The sequence below is a fragment of the Bombina bombina genome, chromosome 1 (genome assembly GCF_027579735.1).
Source record: "Bombina bombina isolate aBomBom1 chromosome 1, aBomBom1.pri, whole genome shotgun sequence".
Classification (NCBI taxonomy): Eukaryota; Metazoa; Chordata; class Amphibia; order Anura; family Bombinatoridae; genus Bombina; species Bombina bombina.
This window is the reverse complement of record NC_069499.1, coordinates 443,935,273-443,954,966: the sequence shown is the minus strand read 5'-3', so window position 1 is coordinate 443,954,966 and position 19,694 is coordinate 443,935,273. Positions and strand designations below refer to the sequence as shown.

The 19,694-nt window shown below is 40.3% G+C and overlaps 1 protein-coding gene across 2 annotated transcripts in view; it reads left to right on the top strand.

Moving 5' to 3' along the window:
* The window catches only part of CFAP210 (cilia and flagella associated protein 210), a 131,655-nt gene that overhangs the window by 85,407 nt on the left and 26,554 nt on the right, over positions 1 to 19,694 (top strand). For both annotated transcript variants that reach the window (XM_053698411.1, XM_053698410.1), the window contains one exon: positions 8,190 to 8,382. In XM_053698411.1, coding sequence (XP_053554386.1) covers positions 8,190 to 8,382 — 193 coding nt within the window. The remainder of the gene's footprint in view (positions 1 to 8,189; positions 8,383 to 19,694) is intronic.

The window sequence follows — 19,694 nt, the reverse complement described above, 5'->3', positions numbered from 1 at the left end:
CCCCTAAACCTAAGTCTAACCCTAAACCTAACACCCCCTAACTTAAATATAATTTGAATAAATCTAAATAAATATTCCTATCATTAACTAAATAATTCCTATTTAAAACTAAATACCTATAAAATAAACCCTAAGCTAGCTACAATATAACTAATAGTTACATTGTAGCTAGCTTAGGGTTTATTTTTATTTTGCAGGCAAGTTTGTATTTATTTTAACTAGGTAGAATAGTTACTAAATAGTTATTAACTATTTAATAACTACCTAGCTAAAATAAATACAAAAGTACCTGTAAAATAAAACCTAACCTAAGTTACAATAATACCTAACACTACACTATAATTAAATAAATTTACTAAATTAAATAAATTACATACAATTAGCTAAATTAAATTAGCTAAAGTACAAAAAAACAAACACTAAATTACAAAAAATAATATACAAATTACAGATATTTAAACTAATTACACCTAATCTAGTAGCCCTATTAAAATAAAAAAGCCCCCCCAAAATTAAAAAAAAACCCCTAGCCTAAACTAAACTACCAATAGCCCTTAAAAGGGCCTTTTGCGGGGCATTGCCCCAAAGTATTCAGCTCTTTTACCTGTAAAAAAATATACAAACAACCCCCCCAACAGTAAAACCCACCACCCACACAACCAACCCCCCAAATAAAATACTATCTAAAAAAAAACTAAGCTCCCCATTGCCCTGAAAAGGGCATTTGGATGGGCATTGCCCTTAAATGGGCAGTTAGCTCTTTTGCCGCCCAAAGTCCCTAACCTAAAAATAAAACCCACCCAATACACCCTTAAAAAAACCTAACACTAACCCCCTAAAGATCGACTTACCGGGAGACGTCTTCATCCAAGCCGGGCCGAAGTCCTCAACAAAGCCGGGAGAAGTCTTCATCCAAACCGGGCGAAGTGGTCCTCCAGATGGCATCTTCTATCTTCATCCATCCGGGCGGAGCGGGTCCATCTTCAAGACATCCGACGCGGAGCATCCTCTTCTGCCGACGGACTAGCAACGAATGAAGGTACCTTTAAGTGACGTCATCCAAGATGGCGTCCCTTAGATTCCGATTGGCTGATAGAATTCTATCAGCCAATAGGAATTTAGGTAGAAAAAATCCTATTGGCTGATGCAATCACCCAATAGGATTGAAGTTCACTTCTATTGGCTGATCCAATCACCCAATAGGATTGAGCTCGCATTCTATTGGCTGATTGGAACAGCCAATAATGTAGATTTTATTTCCCCATAGGAATCAATGGGGCTGTGTTAAGGAGTTTTACGCTGCTTTTTTGCAGGTGTTAGACGTTTTTTTCAGCCGGCTCTCCCCGTTGATTCCTATGGGGAAATCGTGCACAAGCACGTTACACCAGCTCACCGCTGACTTAAACAGCGCTGGTATTGCAGTGCGGTAATGAGCAAAATTGTGCTCAAAGCTCACTTCTTGTCTGTTAACGACGGGTTTCTGAAAACTCGCAATACCTTTGCTGCACGTAAGTGAGCGATGAGGGAAAACTGCTCGTTAGCACCGCACAGCCTCTAACGCAGTGATTTTCAACCACTGTGCCGTGGGCACACTAGTGTGCCGTGAGAGATTGTCAGGTGTGCCGCCGTGAATTGGTGCTTATCCTACACTGATTGTGAAACTCTTATACTGGTGCCCCCAAGGCTTAGCAGTAGGATCACTTGGGTCCCAGTAGTTTCTGCTTTTGGGTTCAATACTTGTGCACTGCTTACTGCCCTAACAAGTGGAAATTTTACTTGCATGGAACTACTGCATATCACCTAATAATTTATTTTCATCACTGGTACCCCCCCCCCCCCCTAACAGCCTCAATACGTGGAACTTTTGATTGTTATTATTGTTCCTCCAGCCTTGGCAATACAGTTGAAGTTACTGTCATGCTAATAAAGCTTAATTGAATTGACTAAATTGTTTTTATTTTATATATATACTGTATTAGACTACAATGTGTGATTTTGTAAAATTTTGGGATGATTGTGTGCCACAGGATTTTTTTAATGTAAAAAAAAAGGTTGAAAATCACTGCTCTAACGCAAAACTCGTAATCTAGGTGTTAGTTTTTTCTAAGTGTGGGTTTTTGGAGTCGGTCATTGAGAACTTGATACAGGCTTGTTAGCCAGTGTCAAGAAAGATTTCCATAAGATATGGCGTAAATATCTGTATTAGTGTGAATCCGGTGGCTACTCTTGGAGTAATTCAGGATTCCTAGGTTTCGTCTTTTCTCCAGGAGGTTCTGGAGAAAGGTTTGTCAGCTAGTACTCTGAAAAGTAATTTCTACGTTATCTATTTTGTTGCATTAGCGTTTGGCGGATGCGCCAGATGTGCAATCTTTTTGTCGGGCCTTGGTTGAGATCAGACCTTTGTTTAGAACTTTACTCCTCCCTGGAGTTTTAACCTTATTCTTAAGGTTTTACAGCGGGATCCGTTTGAGCCTATGCGTTTTGTGTCTTGTTATTTCTTCTGCTAGGAGAGTTTCAGAACTCTCGGCTCTGCAGTATGATTTTCCTTATCTTATTTCTCTTTGATAAGGGGTTCTGCATACTAGGTAGTTTTTCTGCCTACGGTTTTTTCAAACAGGATATTATTCAGGAGATCGTTGTCCCTTCTTTTCATATGGAGAGTTGTTGCACTACCTTGATTTTGTGCGTGCATTGAATTCCTATCCACAGGCGACTACAGATTTTCGTTTGTTTGTTCCCATGGGAAGCGCAAGGGTCAGAAAACTACGGCTACTTCTCCTTCCTTTTGGTTGAGGAGTATGCTTCGTTTGGCCTATGAGACGGCTGGACAGCAACCTCCTGAGAGAATCACAGCTCATTCTACGAGGGCTGTTTCTTCCTGGGTCTTCAAAATTGAGTCTTCTGTGGCTCAGATTTGCAAGGCTGCAACTTGGTCCTTTTTACATCCTTTTTCCAGATTTTATAGGTTTGATTCTTTTGCTGTGGTATAGGCTTCTTATGGGAGAAAGGTTATTTAAGCAGTGCCTTCTGTTTAGGTTTCCTGTCTTGTCCCTCCCTTATCATCTGTGTCCTAGCTTGGGTATTGATTCCCAACAGTAATTAATGATGATCCGTGGACTCACCGTGTCATTAGAAAGAAAACAAAATTTATGCTTACCTGATAAATTTATTTATTTCTTGACAAGGTGAGTCCACGGCCCGCCCTGTTTTTCAGACAGTTTCTTTGTTCTATAAACCTCAGGCACCTCTGCACCTTGTATTATTTCCTTTCTCTCCTTTTCCTTTGGTCGAATGACTGGGGTTTGTGGGAAGGGAAGTTATACTTAAAGGGATACTAAACCCATTTTTTTTCTTTCATGATTCAGATAGAGCATGAGATTTTAAGCACCTTTCTAATTTACTCCTATTATCAATTTTTCTTTGTTCTCATGCTATCTTGATTTGAAAAAGCAGTACTGTAAGCTTTAGAGCCAGACCATTTTTTGTTCAGCACATGGGTAGCACTTGCTGATTTGTGGCTAATGTAGCAAACCAATCAGCAGCTCTACCAAGGTGCTGAACTAAAAAATGAGCCGGCTCCTAACCTTTTATTACTGCTTTTTCAAATCAAGATAACATGAGAACAAAGAAAAATTGATAATAGGAGTAAATTGGAAAGTTGCTTAAAATTGCATGCTCTATCTGAATCATGAAAGAAAAAAATGTGGGGCTAGTATCCCTTTAACAGCTCTGCTGTGGTGCTCTTTGCCTCCTCCTGCTGGCCAGGAGTGATATTCCCAACAGTAATTAATGATGATCTGTGGACTCACCATGTCAAGAAACAAATACATTTATCATGTAAGCATACATTTTGTTTTTTTTCCGAGTCGGTCATTGAGACCATGATTCAGGCTTGTAAGCCTGTCACTAGAAAGATTTACCATAAGATATGGCGTAAATATCTTTATTGGTGTGAGTCTAAGGGATATTCTTGGAGTAGGGTCAGGATCCCAAGAATTTTGTCTTTTCTCCAGGAAGGCCTGGAGAAGGGTTTGTCTGTCAGTACCTTGAAGGGTCAGATCTCTGCATTATCTATTTTGCTGCACAAGCCGTCTGACAGACGTGCCAGATGTGCAATCCTTTTGTCAGGCCTTGGTCAGAATCAGGCCTGTGTTTTAATCTGTTGCTCCACCTTGGAGCCTTAACCTTGTTCTTAAAGTTTTGCAACAGGCTTCGTTTGAGACGATGCATTCCATAGGTATTAAGTTATTATCTTGGAAGGTTTTGTTTCTTACTGATCTCTTCTGCTCGGAGGGTTTCTGAACTCTTAGCTTTGTAGTGTGATTCTCCTTATTTCATATTTCATGCGGATAAGGCAGTTCTTTGTACCAAGTTTGGTTTTCTTCCTAAGGTTGTTTCGGACAGAAATATCAGGAAATTGTTGTTCCTTCTCTTTGTCCTAATCCTTCTTCTGATAAGGAACGTTTGTTACACAACCTTGATGTTGTGCTGGCTATTAAATTTTATTTGCAGGCGACTAAGAATTTTCGCCAGTCTTCAGCATTGTTTGTGTGTTTTCCTGGGAAACGCAAAGGTCAGAAAGCTACTGCCACTTCTCTTTCTCTTTGGTTGAGAAGTATTATTCGTTTGGCATATGAGACTGCTGGACAGCAGCCCCCTGAGAGAATCGCAGCTCATTCCACTACGGCTGTTTCTTCTTCTTGGGCCTTCAAGAATGAGGCATCTGTAGAACAGATTTGGAAGGCTGCGACTTGGTCTTCCTTGCATACGTTTTCTAAATTTGATACTTTTGCCTCGGCTGAGGCTTCTTTTGGGAGAAAGGTGCTTCAAGCGGTGGTGTCTTCTGTTTAGGTTACCTGTCTTGTCTCTCCTTAATCATCTGTATCCTCTAGCATGGGTATTGATTCCTAACAGTCCACGGCCAACTCCTTTTTTTTAGACAGTTTTTTGCCTAAACCTCAGGCACCTCTGCAATTTGTGTTATTTCCTTTCTCTCCTTTTTCCTTCGGTTGAATGACTGGGGATTGTGGGAAGGGAAGTGATACTTAACAGATTTGCTGTGGTGCTCTTTGCCACCCCCTGCTGGCCAAGAGTGATATTCCCAACAGTAATTGATTCTGTGGACTCAACGTGTCTAGAAAAAATACATTTATCAGGTAAGCATACATTTGTTTTTCTTTCTTAAGCTGTGGAGTCCACAAAACAATTTGTTAGACCAAAATGAAAAAAAGGAAAGGCAGGCACCTATTTACCAGGATCTACAGCCCTAAGAACCTTCCTTTCAAAAGCTGCCAATCACACCAAAGAGTTGCTGCACCTGCAACACAAGTTATACCCATAGCTGGTTGGAACAGCAGACCCCCCCTGCAGCAAGACCTTCCTGGAGGGAACCTTTTAGCCTACTATTGATAGGTTCTCTGAAAGAAGTGCTGTCCTCCAAATGGATCATGATTCTTCTAGTTAAGGTAGAGATTCCTCTGTCCACCTTAGGAATGGTTTACCAAAGTTCCAAATGAGACTCTGGAATAGGAAATAGTCTTTTAAATTTAGAAGAAATAAATGGAACCACAGGTTTGTCCCATTCCTTGTAACTAATTCAGAGATCAGAACAGGAATTGTAAAACATCAACCGACTTAGATTTGGATTTGAAGATAATATCCAATTGCTTTAAAACATTATCCTCAGCAGGCTTAGGGTCCTGAACCCCTAAAGTTTTCAAAACAAAAGAACGTAAATGCTCTAGCTTACAATTAAAGGACTACTCCTCAGATTCCTGATCCAAACTTGAGGATAATTCCTCAGAAGACCATTCACCCTCAGAAAGAGAAGAAGACTTGTGAGAGTCCATTATCTTAACTGGCTTGGCAGCCGCAGAAGTCATAGGTGCATCACCTCTAGTAGAGAAACTTGAAGAAACAGATTTATGCTTACTTGAAGGCGGCATAATTGTCATAACTTTAGAAATAGAGGACTTTAAGTGATTTTGAAAATCTGGGGGGAAAAACAGTAACGCCACTCTGAGTAGTATACACTGGCAGGGGATAAACTGGGGAAACAATAGTAGTTGTAGACAATTGAGTACTGCAAAGCTGAGCTGGAGGACAAATAGTGACCAATTTGCAAAGCATACATTTATTTATTGGAAAAACAAAATCTGTGGATCTACCCCCTAAAGGGTCTAACCCATCAATGAAATGAAGAAGCACAATATCCCTTGTAATAACATTTTTAGACCTACGACTATTCTATAAATATGTTAGGCAAAATAAAGTAGAAATAACAGGCTTTCTATAAAGATATCAGTAACCCTTTAAGGAGCCCAGTACAGTAACATCAGATAGCATTATATAACAGTGGTCATATTGTTTTTTGTACATTTACCAAAAATTATTGTGAACCAGTAAACGGGTAAATCTCCCACAACAACACCTCCGCCCCATACTCTCGGTGTGACTGTATCGGAAGATGGCTGCTGCCAGACTACACTGTGGGAGATTGCACAATCAAGTATTTGAAAGAGGAAATTTACTCCGTACTGTGTTCAGAACTACTTTATGCTGCGTGCACTGTGATATACCCCAGTACTAGGCAGTGCTCCCCCCTTAGTCCTAGAGACCTGCAGATGATCCTTTCCCTCTCTGCAGCTAAAATAACCGCAACCTGTAAAAGGTTTAAATCAATTGTGGGACACCTTAAGGGACAATGCTTTTAAGAGAGCAACAGTGCAAATAACAGTGCACCTCACAAAATATATAATTAATTTAAAGTTAGCCTAACATTCCTATGAGTGAACATTACAGGATACTTATCTGACATCTGTGGTTGTATGCCTAAGTCTGAGATAGGCTTGAGTGATGTCAGCTATGATGTACACTACTTAGTGTGCCTACTAATAGCCTGAGGGCTGTGAGAGGATGCAGGTTCTTACCCTGTAGCTGCCCACTTCTCTGCTCTTACCCTGATTTCAGCCTGAAGATGCAGTAGATCGTCCATCCAGTACTGTACATACAGTAGAGCAGGGTTCTTCAAAGATTTCTTTCACAAGGCCCAGTGCAATGATACCACCTACCTTTGCGACTATTTTTATGCTTGTAAACACACACACCACTCACCTGACCCTTGGTTTTAAGAACCCTGCAGTAGAGGATATACTGAGGGAGTACATCAGCTTGGCCAGATAGCAAGAGGTGAAAAAGAAACGGTCCCAGCAACCCCTAATCAGGTTTGTGACCACCACTCCTGCAAGAGATTTAAATTGCACAACCATTACTCTCCTACATCCCTCTCTCCCAGATTTCACCTTAGGAGGGGAAATAGAAATACTATCCTTAATATACAATAGGTGTACAATATGGGTGAATACTTTACTTAACAGTTTAGAACTGCAGCCGTCTCACAGTCTCTCCCAAGCACTGTGTAAATGAATGTGGTGTGCTAGATAGAGGCGCTGGTTCTTTGTTGTTCCATGTGAACTTCTTTTCTTTACCTTTCTCCCTCAGAGGACAACTGAGGGAGAAAGTTAAAGAAAAGAAGTTCACAGGGAACAACAAAGAACCAGCGCCTCTTATCTAGCACACCACAGAAATACTATCCTGCAATTCTTAAATCAAATCCTGAGTATCTCTATATTCACCTTCTCCTAAGTGAGGCAAATAAATACTGTGGGGGTCAGGAAAGTAGAGGGATATTGAACCTCTTGGTGTAGGGTGTCTTTGCCTCTTCGTGGTTGCCAGGTAAGGAATTTCCTTCAGTAAAGAATTGTGGACTCTCACCAACTTAAGAAAGAAATCAAACTGTTCAGTTGTACTATTCTGGGTGAATGTATGAGCTTTCTAAGGAGCTAGGTTCCACAATTTTGTTTACAGAATTGCAAAGCCACCATTTTTACAACTTTGCTGACAACTTTATGATTTAAATACATTTGTAGTCACTAAAACCTCTCTAGATCACATTCTTCTGATTTATAGTATTCAGTCACTTGTAATTATGTATCTGTCTGTTTATTACCATAGAATTTGAGGTACAAATTAGAAGGCCTATCTAGTCCTCTATTTCCTTGTGTAGTGTAATCTTATTTAGTTATAAGTCTTATACATATCCCAAACATTTTTGAATTCCCAGCGTTTTGTTAGCTTAAGGTTATACAACACATTTTGTTGTGCTTTAATAACTTGATTTTGTTGTGCAGACTTACTGTAGAGCGTAGAGATCAAATCACTGAGCATCTGGCAGCAAAACTAAAAGAGCAACAGGATGATGAAGATGAGCGTATCCGCAATGCAGTTACTGAATTAGAATCAAAGAACAAAAAAGAAAGCGAAGAAAAAGAAGCTAAATTGAAGGCAGACATAAAGGCAATCACAGAGCACAGGCTAGCTATGGTGAGCATAGATACTTAATTTGAAATAAATGTGTTATATTCAAATCCTATATAAAATAATTAACAAAGCATAGAAAAAAAATGCTACTCCTGTAATGTTTAAAATTGGTGCTTTTTGTACTTCAGCTAGTGAGGCTGCAGTACATACAGTTGCATTAAAAAGTTTGTCAACCCTTTGGAATTACCTGGATTTCTGCCCTGCCCTTTAAATAAAAGCGCACAATGCCTGGTTACTGACAAATATGTTCTTTTCAAGAAAGATTAGTTAGTGTGAACCATATACCTTGATCCCAGCAACTTTAACAGGACCTTAGAAGAGGCATTATGGAGATGCACAAACCTGGAAAAGGTTAGAAAAGGATTGCTAAAGACCTGGGTGCTCATCAATCTACAATAAGACAAAATGTCTACAAATGGGGAAAATGTAGGACTGTTGCTACTCTCCCTAGGAGTGGATGTCCTGCAAAGATCACTCCAAGGGCACAATGAGCAAACCTGAAAGAGTTGAGAAAGAACCTAAGGGTAACAGCAAAAGACCTCCAGAAAACCCTACAAACTGAGTTTCCTGTGTCTACTATAAGATAGTTCATGGAAGGACACCATGAAGGAAATCACTGCTGTGTAAAAAAACATTGCAGCACATCTTGTTTTTCCCAAGGCAACCATGATGTTCCATAAAGCTTTGGGGAAAATGTGCTGTTGACAGATGAGACAAAAAATGAGAGGAAAAAGGGCACTGCATCCCAATTGGGAAGTGTGGTGGAAGGGTTGGGGTTGCTTTGCTGCTTCAGGTCCCGAATGCCTTACAATCATCAAGGGAACAAATAATTCAAGATTTTGTGACAAGACAATTACAATGCAGTCCATAAACCTCAAGCTTAAGAGAGGTTTGGTAATGCAACAAGACAATTAACCAAATCACACAGGTAAATCAATTAAAGAATGGTTGAAAAAGAAGATTTGAGTTTTGGAACAGCAGAGTCCTGCCCTTTAAGGGATATGAAACCCAATTTCTTTCCTATGGCATGGAGAGTCCACAACGTCATTCCAATTACTAGTGGGATATTCAAATCCTGGCCAGCAGCAAAGAGCACCCCAGCAAAGCTGTTAAGTGCAACTTCCCTTACCCATAATCCTCAGTCATTCTCATTGCCTCTGTCAATGGAGGATGAGCAAAGACGGTGTCTGAAGATATTTAATCCTTTTTATGAGTACTTTTCCCTGCAAGCAAGGATTGGGGTCTAGCTGTATCCATGTCAATCTCTTTAGTAAGAGTAGTGGTGGCTTTTAGCAGTTAGAAGGCGACGAGGTTGTCTTTGGTTTACTTCTAACACTTTTGCTACCCCTTTGCAGAAAGCCAAGGTTGGTTACTCTGTTCTTTCTTTTACTACAGGTCCCTGACAGGGTGTGGAGTACCGTTCACACCTTAGTAGCTGTTATTTGCCCTGCAGCTGGATCCACAGGTCCACAGCTTTTGCCTTCTAGGTACTGAAGGACAGAACTTTTGAAGTTAACCCTCAAGTGGATATCTTTGGGACTCAGTTTATCCTTATATGGTTAAAGGTACATTCAGGGGCAACTTTATTGGCAACAGGGTCAATACATTTGGCAGACTACAGGCACTTTATAAATTAGACAGTTTGAGAGACTTAAGGGTTAATAAAGCTTGCTGACATTTCCCCTTAGTTTATTTGGCAAGGGATTTTTTATTTAGTTTTGCTCATATTTACTTTAACGTTGAAGTCTGATGAAATTAATTTGTTGTGCAGGTTACTTTATTTGGGCCGTTTTTCTCAAACGCATGCTTATTAATTGTGGCGCTGTTATTTTTCGGCCGCTCACGTGACCTCCGCATTTCCGCTGTGTTAGAGCGGAGCGTTGTGAGTTTAAAAGTGTTGACTTTACAGACTTGATCGGATCATTCACTGAGAGGAAAGGATCTCTGCTCGGTAGAGGAAAAAGAGTCTCGCTCTCTTACTAGTGGGATATTGACTCCGGTCACGGTAGTAGCCTCAGACAAATGCTTATCTGAGTTTGGGTCTTAGAGGTTTATAAAAAAAATTGCATCACTGTGTTAAAAATCTTCCCATATTTATTTTTTGGATCAAATTAATATAATTTTGTTCATAATTGTATTCTCATTCTAATAGGATTTAGTGGGGACTAATTACGGTAGCTATGGACTAGGGCTGGGCGATATGACCACAAAAAAAAATTGCGATTTTTAAAAAAAAAAAACAAAAAAAAAAAAACGCAATTGCAATTTAATCGCGATTTTATTAAAAATGACTATAACACCTTCATTTAGCATTAAACAATTTATTTAACACTACAGAATCTTAATGTACATGTTTATCAATGTCCAATACACTATTTGAGCATACAAATACAAAACAAAAAATAGTTACAATAAATTTGATGCCTGTGATGTGATTAAATAGTAGCCACTAGCCAGTTGTTAGGTCTTATGACATACAAGTTCACACAACATTGTCATGTTTTATTGGACAGTCATTTATCTCAGATTCAACTATAGCTTTGCATTTTGCATACCTTTCTGGGATTGCAACTACTGAGAAGTAATTGCGAGATGGCATTTGGTATCTCTTGTCGAGTGTGTGTATCATTCTTTTGAAGCCTTTTTACTAACTGTCGCCTAGATTTAGAGTTTTGTCGGTAAAGACCCGTGGTGCTAACGCTCCTTTTTTTTCCAGCGCACCCTTAAGCTAACGCTGGTATTACAAGTTGTCTGAATGGCTGCGTTAGCCTCAGAAAATGGAGCGTTGAGCATAATTTAGCTCCACTTCAACCCTCAATACCAGCGTTGCCTACGGTAGCGGTAAGCTGGAAAAACGTGCTCGTGCACGATATCCCCATAGGATACAATGGGGCTGAGCTGGCTGAAAAAAAACCTAACACCTGCAAAAAAAGCAGCGTTCAGCTCCTAACGCTGCCCCATTGTTTCCTATGGGGAAACACTCTCTAAGTCTACACTTAACACCCTAACATGAACCCCGAGTCTAAAAACCCCTAATCTTACACTTATTAACCCCTTATCTGCCGCCCCCGCTATCGCTGACACCTGCATTATATTATTAATCCCTAATCTTCTGCTCCGGACACCGCCGCGACCTACATTATAGCTATGAACCCCTAATCTGCTATCCCTAACATCGCCGACACCTATATTATATTTATTACCCCCTAATCCCCCCCCCCCAACGTCACCGCCACCTACCTACACTTATTAACCCCTAATCTGCCGACCGGACCTCGCCGCCACTATAATAAATGTATTAACCCCTAAACCGCTGCACTCCCGCCTCGCAAACACTATAATAAATTGTATTAACCCCTAATCTGCCCTCCCTAACATCGCCGCCACCTACCTACAATTATTAACCTCTAATCTCCTGCCCCCAACGTCGCCGTTACTATAATAGTTATTAACCCCTAACCCTAACACCCCCCTAAGTTAAATATCATTTAAATAAAACGAAATAAATTTACTATAATTAAATAAATTATTCCTATTTAAAACTAAATACTTGCCTATAAAATAAACCCTAATATAGCTACAATATAACTAATAGTTACATTGTAGCTATTTTAGGATTTATATTTGTTTTACAGGCAACTTTGTATTTATTTTAACTAGGTACAATAGCTACTATATAGTTAATAACTATTTAATAGCTACCTAGTTAAAATAATTACAAAATTACCTGTAAAATAAATCCTAACCTAGGTTACAAATACACCTAACACTACACTATCAATAAATTAATTAAATAAATTACCTCCAATTAGCTAAACTAAAATACAATTAAATAAACTAAACTATAATACAAAAAAAAACCCCCACTAAATTACAGGAAAAAAAACATTTGTCTGCTAGTTTAAACTAATTACACCTAATCTAAGCCCCCTAATAAAATAAAAAAGCCCCCCAAAATAATAAAATGCCCTACCCTATCCTAAATTATAAAGTAATCGGCTCTTTTACCAACCCTTAAAAGGGCTTTTTGTGGGGCATTGCCCCAAAGTAATCAGCTCTTTTACCTGTAAATAAAAATACAATACACCCCCCAACATTACAACCCACCACCCACATACCCCTACTCTAAAACCCACCCAAACCCTCTTAAAAAAACCTAACACTAACCCCCTGAAGATCTCCCTACCATGAGTCGTCTTCACTCAGCCGAGCCGAATTCTTCATCCAAGCGGGACAGAAGAGGTCCTCCATCCGATTGAAGTCTTCATCCAAGCGGGGCAGAAGAGGTCCTCCATTCGATTGAAGTCTTCATCCAAGCGGGGCAGAAGAGGTCCTCCATCCGATTGAAGTCTTCATCCAAGCGGCATCTTCTATCTTCATCCATCCGGAGTGGAGCGGCAGCATCCTGAAGACCTCCGACACGGAACATCCATCCTGACCGACGACTGAACGACTAATGACGGTTCCTTTAAATGACATCATCCAAGATGGCGTCCCTTGAATTCCGATTGGCTGATAGGATTCTATTAGCCAACTGGAATTAAGGTAGGAAAATTCTGATTGGCTGATTCAATCAGCCAATCAGATTGAAGTTCAATCCGATTGGCTGATCCAGTCAGCCAATCGGATTGACCTCGCATTCTATTGGCTGATTGGAACCGTCATTCGTCGTTCAGTCGTCGGCCAGGATGGATGTTCCGCGTCGGAGGTCTTCAGGATGCTGCCGCTCCGCTCCGGATGGATGAAGATAGAAGATGCCGCTTGGATGAACACTTCAATCGGATGGAAGACCTCTTCTGCCCCGCTTGGATGAAGACTTCAATCGGATGGAGGACCTCTTCTGCCCCGCTTGGATGAAGAATTCGGCTCGGCTGAGTGAAGACGACTCAAGGTAGGGAGATCTTCAGGGGGTTAGTGTTAGGTTTTTTAAGGGGGGTTTGGGTGGGTTTTAGAGTAGGGGTATGTGGGTGGTGGGTTGTAATGTTGGGGGGGTGTATTGTATTGTATTGTATTTTTATTTACAGGTATAAGAGCAATGCCCCGCATAAAGCCCTTTTAAGGGCTGGTAAATGAGCTGATTACTTTGTAATTTAGAATAGGGTAGGGCATTTTATTATTTTGGGGGGCTTTTTTATTTTATTAGGGGGCTTGGATTAGGTGTAATTAGTTTAAACTTCTTGTAATTTTTTTTAATTTCTGTAATTTAGTGTTTGTTTTTTTTTGTATTATAGTTTAGTTTATTTAATTGTATTTTAGTTTAGCTAATTGTAGGCAATTTATTTAATTAATTTATTGATAGTGTAGTGTTAGGTGTATTTGTAACTTAGGATTTATTTTACAGGTAATTTTGTAATTATTTTAACTAGGTAGCTATTAAATAGTTAATAACTATGTAATAGCTATTGTACCTAGTTAAAATAAATACAAAGTTGCCTGTAAAATAAATATAAATCCTAAAATAGCTACAATGTAACTATTAGTTATATTGTAGCTATATTAGGGTTTTTTTTATAGGTAAGTATTTAGTTTTAAATAGGAATAATTTGTTTAATTATAGTAAATTTAGTTTGTTTTATTTGAATTATATTTAAGTTAGGGGGGTGTTAGGGTTAGTGTTAGACTTAGGTTTAGGGGTTAATAACTTTATTATAGTAGCGGCCACGTTGGGGGCGGGAGATTAGGGGTTAATAATTGTAGGTAGGTGGCGGCGATGTTAGGGAGGGCAGATTAGGGGTTAATACAACTTATTATAGTGTTTGCGAGGCGGGAGTGTGGCGGTTTAGGGGTTAATACATTTATTATAGTGGTGGCGAGGTCCGATCGGCAGATTAGGGGTTAATAAGTGTAGGTAGGTGGCGGCGACGGGGGGGGGGGCAGATTAGGGGGTAATAAATATGATATAGGTGTCGTTGATGTTAAGGGCAGCAGATTAGGGGTTCATAGGGATAATGTAGGTGGCGGCGGTGTCCGGAGCGGCAGATTAGGGGTTAAAAAAATTATTATAGGGTTTGCGATGTGGGGGGACCTCGGTGTAGGGGTTCATATGTAGTTTATGGGTGTTAGTGTACTTTATAGCACAGTAGTTAAGAGCTTTATGTTCCTGCATTAGCCCATAAAACTCTTAACTACAGACTTTTTTTTGCGGTTGGAGTCTTGTCGGTAGAGGCTCTACCACTCACTTCTTCCAAGACTCGTAATACCAGCGTTAGGCAAATCCCATAGAAAAGATAGGATACACAATTGACGTAAGGGGATCTGCGGTAGCCTCGAGTCACGGAAAGAAAGTAGACCCTTTCCTGTCTGACTCTAAATACCAGCGGGCGTTAAAAAGCAGCGTTAGGACCCCTTAACGCTGCTTTTGAACCCTAACGCAGAACTCTAAATCTAGGCGTGTGTATGCAGACACCATGTCTTTGCATATATAATATGCAATAGCGTTGGTTATTTCTCTATGCCTTTTTGAGGTCATCCTCCCATATGGTGCTGTATTTGCAAATGCCTTTATAATTGGTTGCTGCTGCTCAACTTTAGATTCACAGCTTGTTTGTGTTGTCTTTTCTCTACCAGTTTTTTTTTTTTTTTTACATACATCGTTCAAAGATTTCCTTATGCCCGCTGTTTAAGGTGCTGGAACAGGTTTAATGTGTTACTTCGTTTTGCTGCAACACTCGTTCCACAAGTTTTGCTGATTACTTGGTTCTGTTTCACATCCTCTTTTCTGAATCCAAAATACTCTCATACAACTGATGTTGAATTTTTCTTTGGCACCAACAATTCTGTAGCAACATCAACATCATTTTCATCATCATCGTTGTTATTGTTGGACACGGACAGCTCTTCAGAACTCATCTTGAATTTTATGTACCACGCACACAATACCAGCTGACTGCAGGATGAAAGCTAGTTGCTGCCACAAACTCAGAATTCTCTGCAAAAATGGCCGTTTCGCGGGCATTCTCAGGTCCGCCCACGGCCGCACTCTGGTCCGCCTCTCATCTTCCCTCTCCGCCTACGTTTTCATTAAGATTAAAGAATTTTTTTTCCCAGAAAATCACGTACTCTCACGGTTTTTAAACCGAGGCGATTAATCGCGGATTAAAGCCGAATATGCGGTTAATCGTGCAGACCTACTATGGGCTCAGAACAGGATCAGTCTATCTCTAATGATAAATGTTTATTATGTTTAGAGGCGCAAATTGTTTTGCCTATGCAATTTTGTTCCTCATGCTTAGCTAAGATTTAAAATTCAAAGACAAGTTACTCCCTTCTCAGCCAAGTGTCTCTTAGGATACTGCTGTGCATGACATGCCTCAGCTTTCTCCTCAAACTTCCCAAGCTTCAATTGTTTCTAATTCTTTGCCTTCTAGTTCCTCTCAATCTCCTGGGGGTGTCTATTTACCAGGGGATTTTGCTGCACAGATAACTTCTGCAGTATCTGCGGCTTTGTCTGCTTTCCCTATTTTGGGTTAGTGTAAGAGGAAATCTAAACATTTGTCTGCTAGTAAGGTTTCTGACCCCTCTAAATCTGCGCTGGTCAACCTTTCTCAAATGTCTGTTGAGGAGGATACCTTAGTAGCTTCTGAAGATGAGATCTCAGACTCTGACACTAGGGGGAAAACATTTCTGAATATGATTAAATTAATTTGCGATTTAAGCTTGAGCATCTCCGGTTGCTTATGAAGGAGGTTCTAACTACTTTGGACGACTCTGAACCTTCGGTTGCTGTCAACCCCAAGAAGTCCTCTAAACTTAATAGAGTTTATGATTCCTCAACGTCTGAGGATGTTTTTCCTGTTCCAGACAAGATGCCTAAAATTATAGCTCAGGAATAGGATAAGCTAGGGGTTCTTTTTTCCCCTTCCGCTGTTTTTAAAAAGATGTTCTCTTTTGCTGACTCCATTCGGGACTCATGGCACACTGTGCCTAAAATAGAGGGAGCTATCTCTACTCTGGTTAAAAGAACTACCATTCCTAAAGAGGATAGTTTTTTTTTTAAGGATCTGATGGATAAGAAGCTAGAGGCTTCATTAAAAAAGATGTACACCCATCAAGGATTACAGTGGCAACCTGCGGCAAGTAATGCCATGGTTGCTGGAGCAGCATCTTATTGGTGCAATGCCCTGTCTGATCTGATATCAGAAGAGACTACAGTAGAGGAGATCTAAGATAGGGTCAAAGCTCTTAAACTGGCCAATACCTTTATCTGTGATGCCAACATGCAGGTAATTAGACTGGGAGCAAAGATGTCTAGCTTCACTGTTCTAGCTTGCAGAGCTCTGTGGTTAAAATTTTGGTCGGCTGATGTATCTTCAAAGGCCAAGCTTTTGGCTTTACCTTATTAGGGTAAAACTCTCTTTGGTCCTGGTCTGGCGGAAATCATTTCAGAAATTATGGGAGGAAAAGGGATCTTTCCTACCTCAGGACAAGAAGAATAGACCTAAGGGTCGACAGACTTCTAATTTTTGTTCCTTTCGTAGCTTTAAAGGACAGAAGTCCTCCTCCTCTTCTTCCAAGCCAGACTAATCCAGGTCCACTTGGAAATCCAGCCAGCCTTGAAATAAGGGAAAACAAAACAAGAAGCCTTCCGCTGACTCTAAATCAGCATAAAGGGTCCACCCGATTTTTGATCAGGTGGGGGCCAGACTTTCTCTTTTTCGTCCTTGGCCATGAAGGAGGTGACTCACATTCTGCAGTGGGCGGAAGCTCACCATTGTCTCCTATCTGCCATCCACATTCCAGGAGTGGACAATTGGGAGGCAGATTTTCTGAGCAGATAGACTTTTCATCCCGGCAAGTGGGCTGTCCATCCGGAAGTGTTCTCCAGGATAATCCTCAGGTGTGGGGTTCCGGAGATGGATCTGATGGCGTCTCGTCAAAACGGTAAGCTTCCAAAGTACGGTTCAAGGTCAAAAGATCCTCAGGCCGCCCTGATAGATGCTCTGGCGGTTCCTTGGGATTTCGGGCTAGCATACCTGTTTTATCCGTTTTCTCTCCTTCCACGAGTCATTGCTCGTATCAAGCAGGAGAAAGCTTCTGTGATTCTAATAGCTCCTGTCTGGCCTTGCAGGATCTGGTTTGCGGATCTGGTAAAGATGTAATCTTTTCCACCTTGGAGGTTACCTCTGAGGAAGGACCTTCTAAATCAGGGTCCATTCCTCCATCCAAATCTAGATTCTCTGAAGCTGACTGCTTGGAGAATTAACGCCTAGTCCTGTCTAGACGTGGTTTTTCGGAAGCAGTCATTGATGCTATGCTTCAGGCTCGTAAACCTGTTACTCGTAGGATTTACCATAAGATATGGCGTAAATACCTTTTTTGGTGTGAAGCTAAAGGTTTTTCCTGGAGTCGGGTGAAGATTCCCCGAATTTTATCTTTTCTTCAGGATGGCCTGGAGAAAGGTTTGTCATACAGTACTCTGAAAGGTAAGATTTCTGCGCTGTCTATCCTTTTGCACAAACGTCTGGCAGATTTACCAGATGTTGAAGCTTTTGTTCAGGCCCTGGTCAGAATCAGGCCTGTGTTTAAACCTGTTGCTCCTCCTTGGAGCCTTAACCTAGTTCTTAAAGTTTTGCAGCAGGCTCCGTTTGAGCCGATGCATGTTGTTGATATAAAAAGGTTTTGTTTCTCCTTGCAATTTCTTCCGCTTGCAGAGTTTTTGAGCTTTCAGCTCTGCAGTGTGATTTCCCCTTACCTTATTTTTCATGCAGATAAGGTGGTCCTTCATACTAAATTGGGGTTTCTCCCTAAGGTGGTGTCGGATCGAAACATTAATCAGGAAATTGTTGTTCCTTCTTTTTGTCATAATCCTTCTTCTCATAAAGAATGTATTTTGCATAACTTGGATGTTGTGCAAGTTCTAAAATTTTACCTATAAGCTACTAAAGATTTTCGGCAATCTTCTGCCCTGTTTGTTGTTTTCTCTTGAAAGCGTAAGGGTCAGAAGGCCACTTCTGCTAATCTTTCCATTTGGTTGAGAAGTATGATTAATTTTGCTTATGCGACTGCTGGACAGTAGCCTCCTGAGAGAATTACAGCTCATTCCACTAGGGCTGTCTCTTCTTCTTGGGCTTTCAGAAATGAAGCTACTGTGGAACAGATTTGTAAGGCAGCAACATGGTCCTCTCTTTTTCCAAACTCTACAAATTTGGTACTTTTGCCTCAGCTGAGGCCTCTTTTGGGAGAAATGTTCTTCAAGCGGTGGTGCCTTCTGTTTAGGTCCTTCTGCCTTGTTCATCCTCCCTGTTCATTCCGTGTCCTCTAGCTTGGGTTTTGGTTCCCAGTCCCACTAGTAATTGGAATGACATTGTGGACTCTCCATGCCATAGGAAAGAAAACAAAATTTATGCTTACCTGATAAATTTCTCTCTTACCGGGCATGGAGAGTGCACAACCCCACCCTCTTTTTTATTATAATTCTGCAGGGTTTTTTTTTGTAAACCGCAGGCACCTTTACACCCTTGTGTTTCTTCTTTTTCTATTTTCCTTCGGCCGAATGACTGGGGATTATGGGTATGGGAAGTTACACTTAAAGGGACAGTCAACACCAGAATTTTTGTTGTTTAAAAAGAAAGATAATCCCTTTATTACCCATTCCCCAGTTTTGCATAACCAACACAGTTGTAATAATACACGTTTTACCTCTGTAATTATCTTGTATCTAAGCTTCTGCTGACTGCCCCCTTATTTCAGTTCTTTTGATAGACATGCAGTTTAGCCAATCAGAGCTCACTCCTAGGTCACTTTACGTGCATGAGCTCAATGTTATCTATATGAAACATGTGAACTAATGCCCTCTAGTGGTCAAAATGTATTCAGATTAGAGGCAGTCTTCAAGGTCTAAGAAATTAGCATATGAACCTCCTAGGTTTAGCTTTCAACTAAGAATACCAAGAGAACAAAGCAAAATTGGTGATAAAAGTAAATTGGGAAGTTGTTTAAAATTGCATGCCCTATTTAAATCATGAAAAAAAAATTTGGACTTGACTGTCCCTTTAACTGCTTTGCTGGGGTGCTCTTTGCCTTCTCTGCTGGCCAGGAGTTGAATATCCCACTAGTAATTGGAATGACGTTGTGGACTCTCTATTCCCAGAAAGAAAGACATTTCTTGATTCAGCTAGAGCATGCAATTATAAAGGAACATTAAACCCAAAAAAATTCTTTCATGATTCAGGTAGAAGATTTAGTTTTAAAAAAACATTCCAGTTTACTTATACTTTCTAATTTGCTTTATTCTTTAGATATCCTTTGTTGAAGAAATAGCAATACTCACTGGTGATCCAATCACATGAGGAATCTATGGGCAGTCACCAATCAGC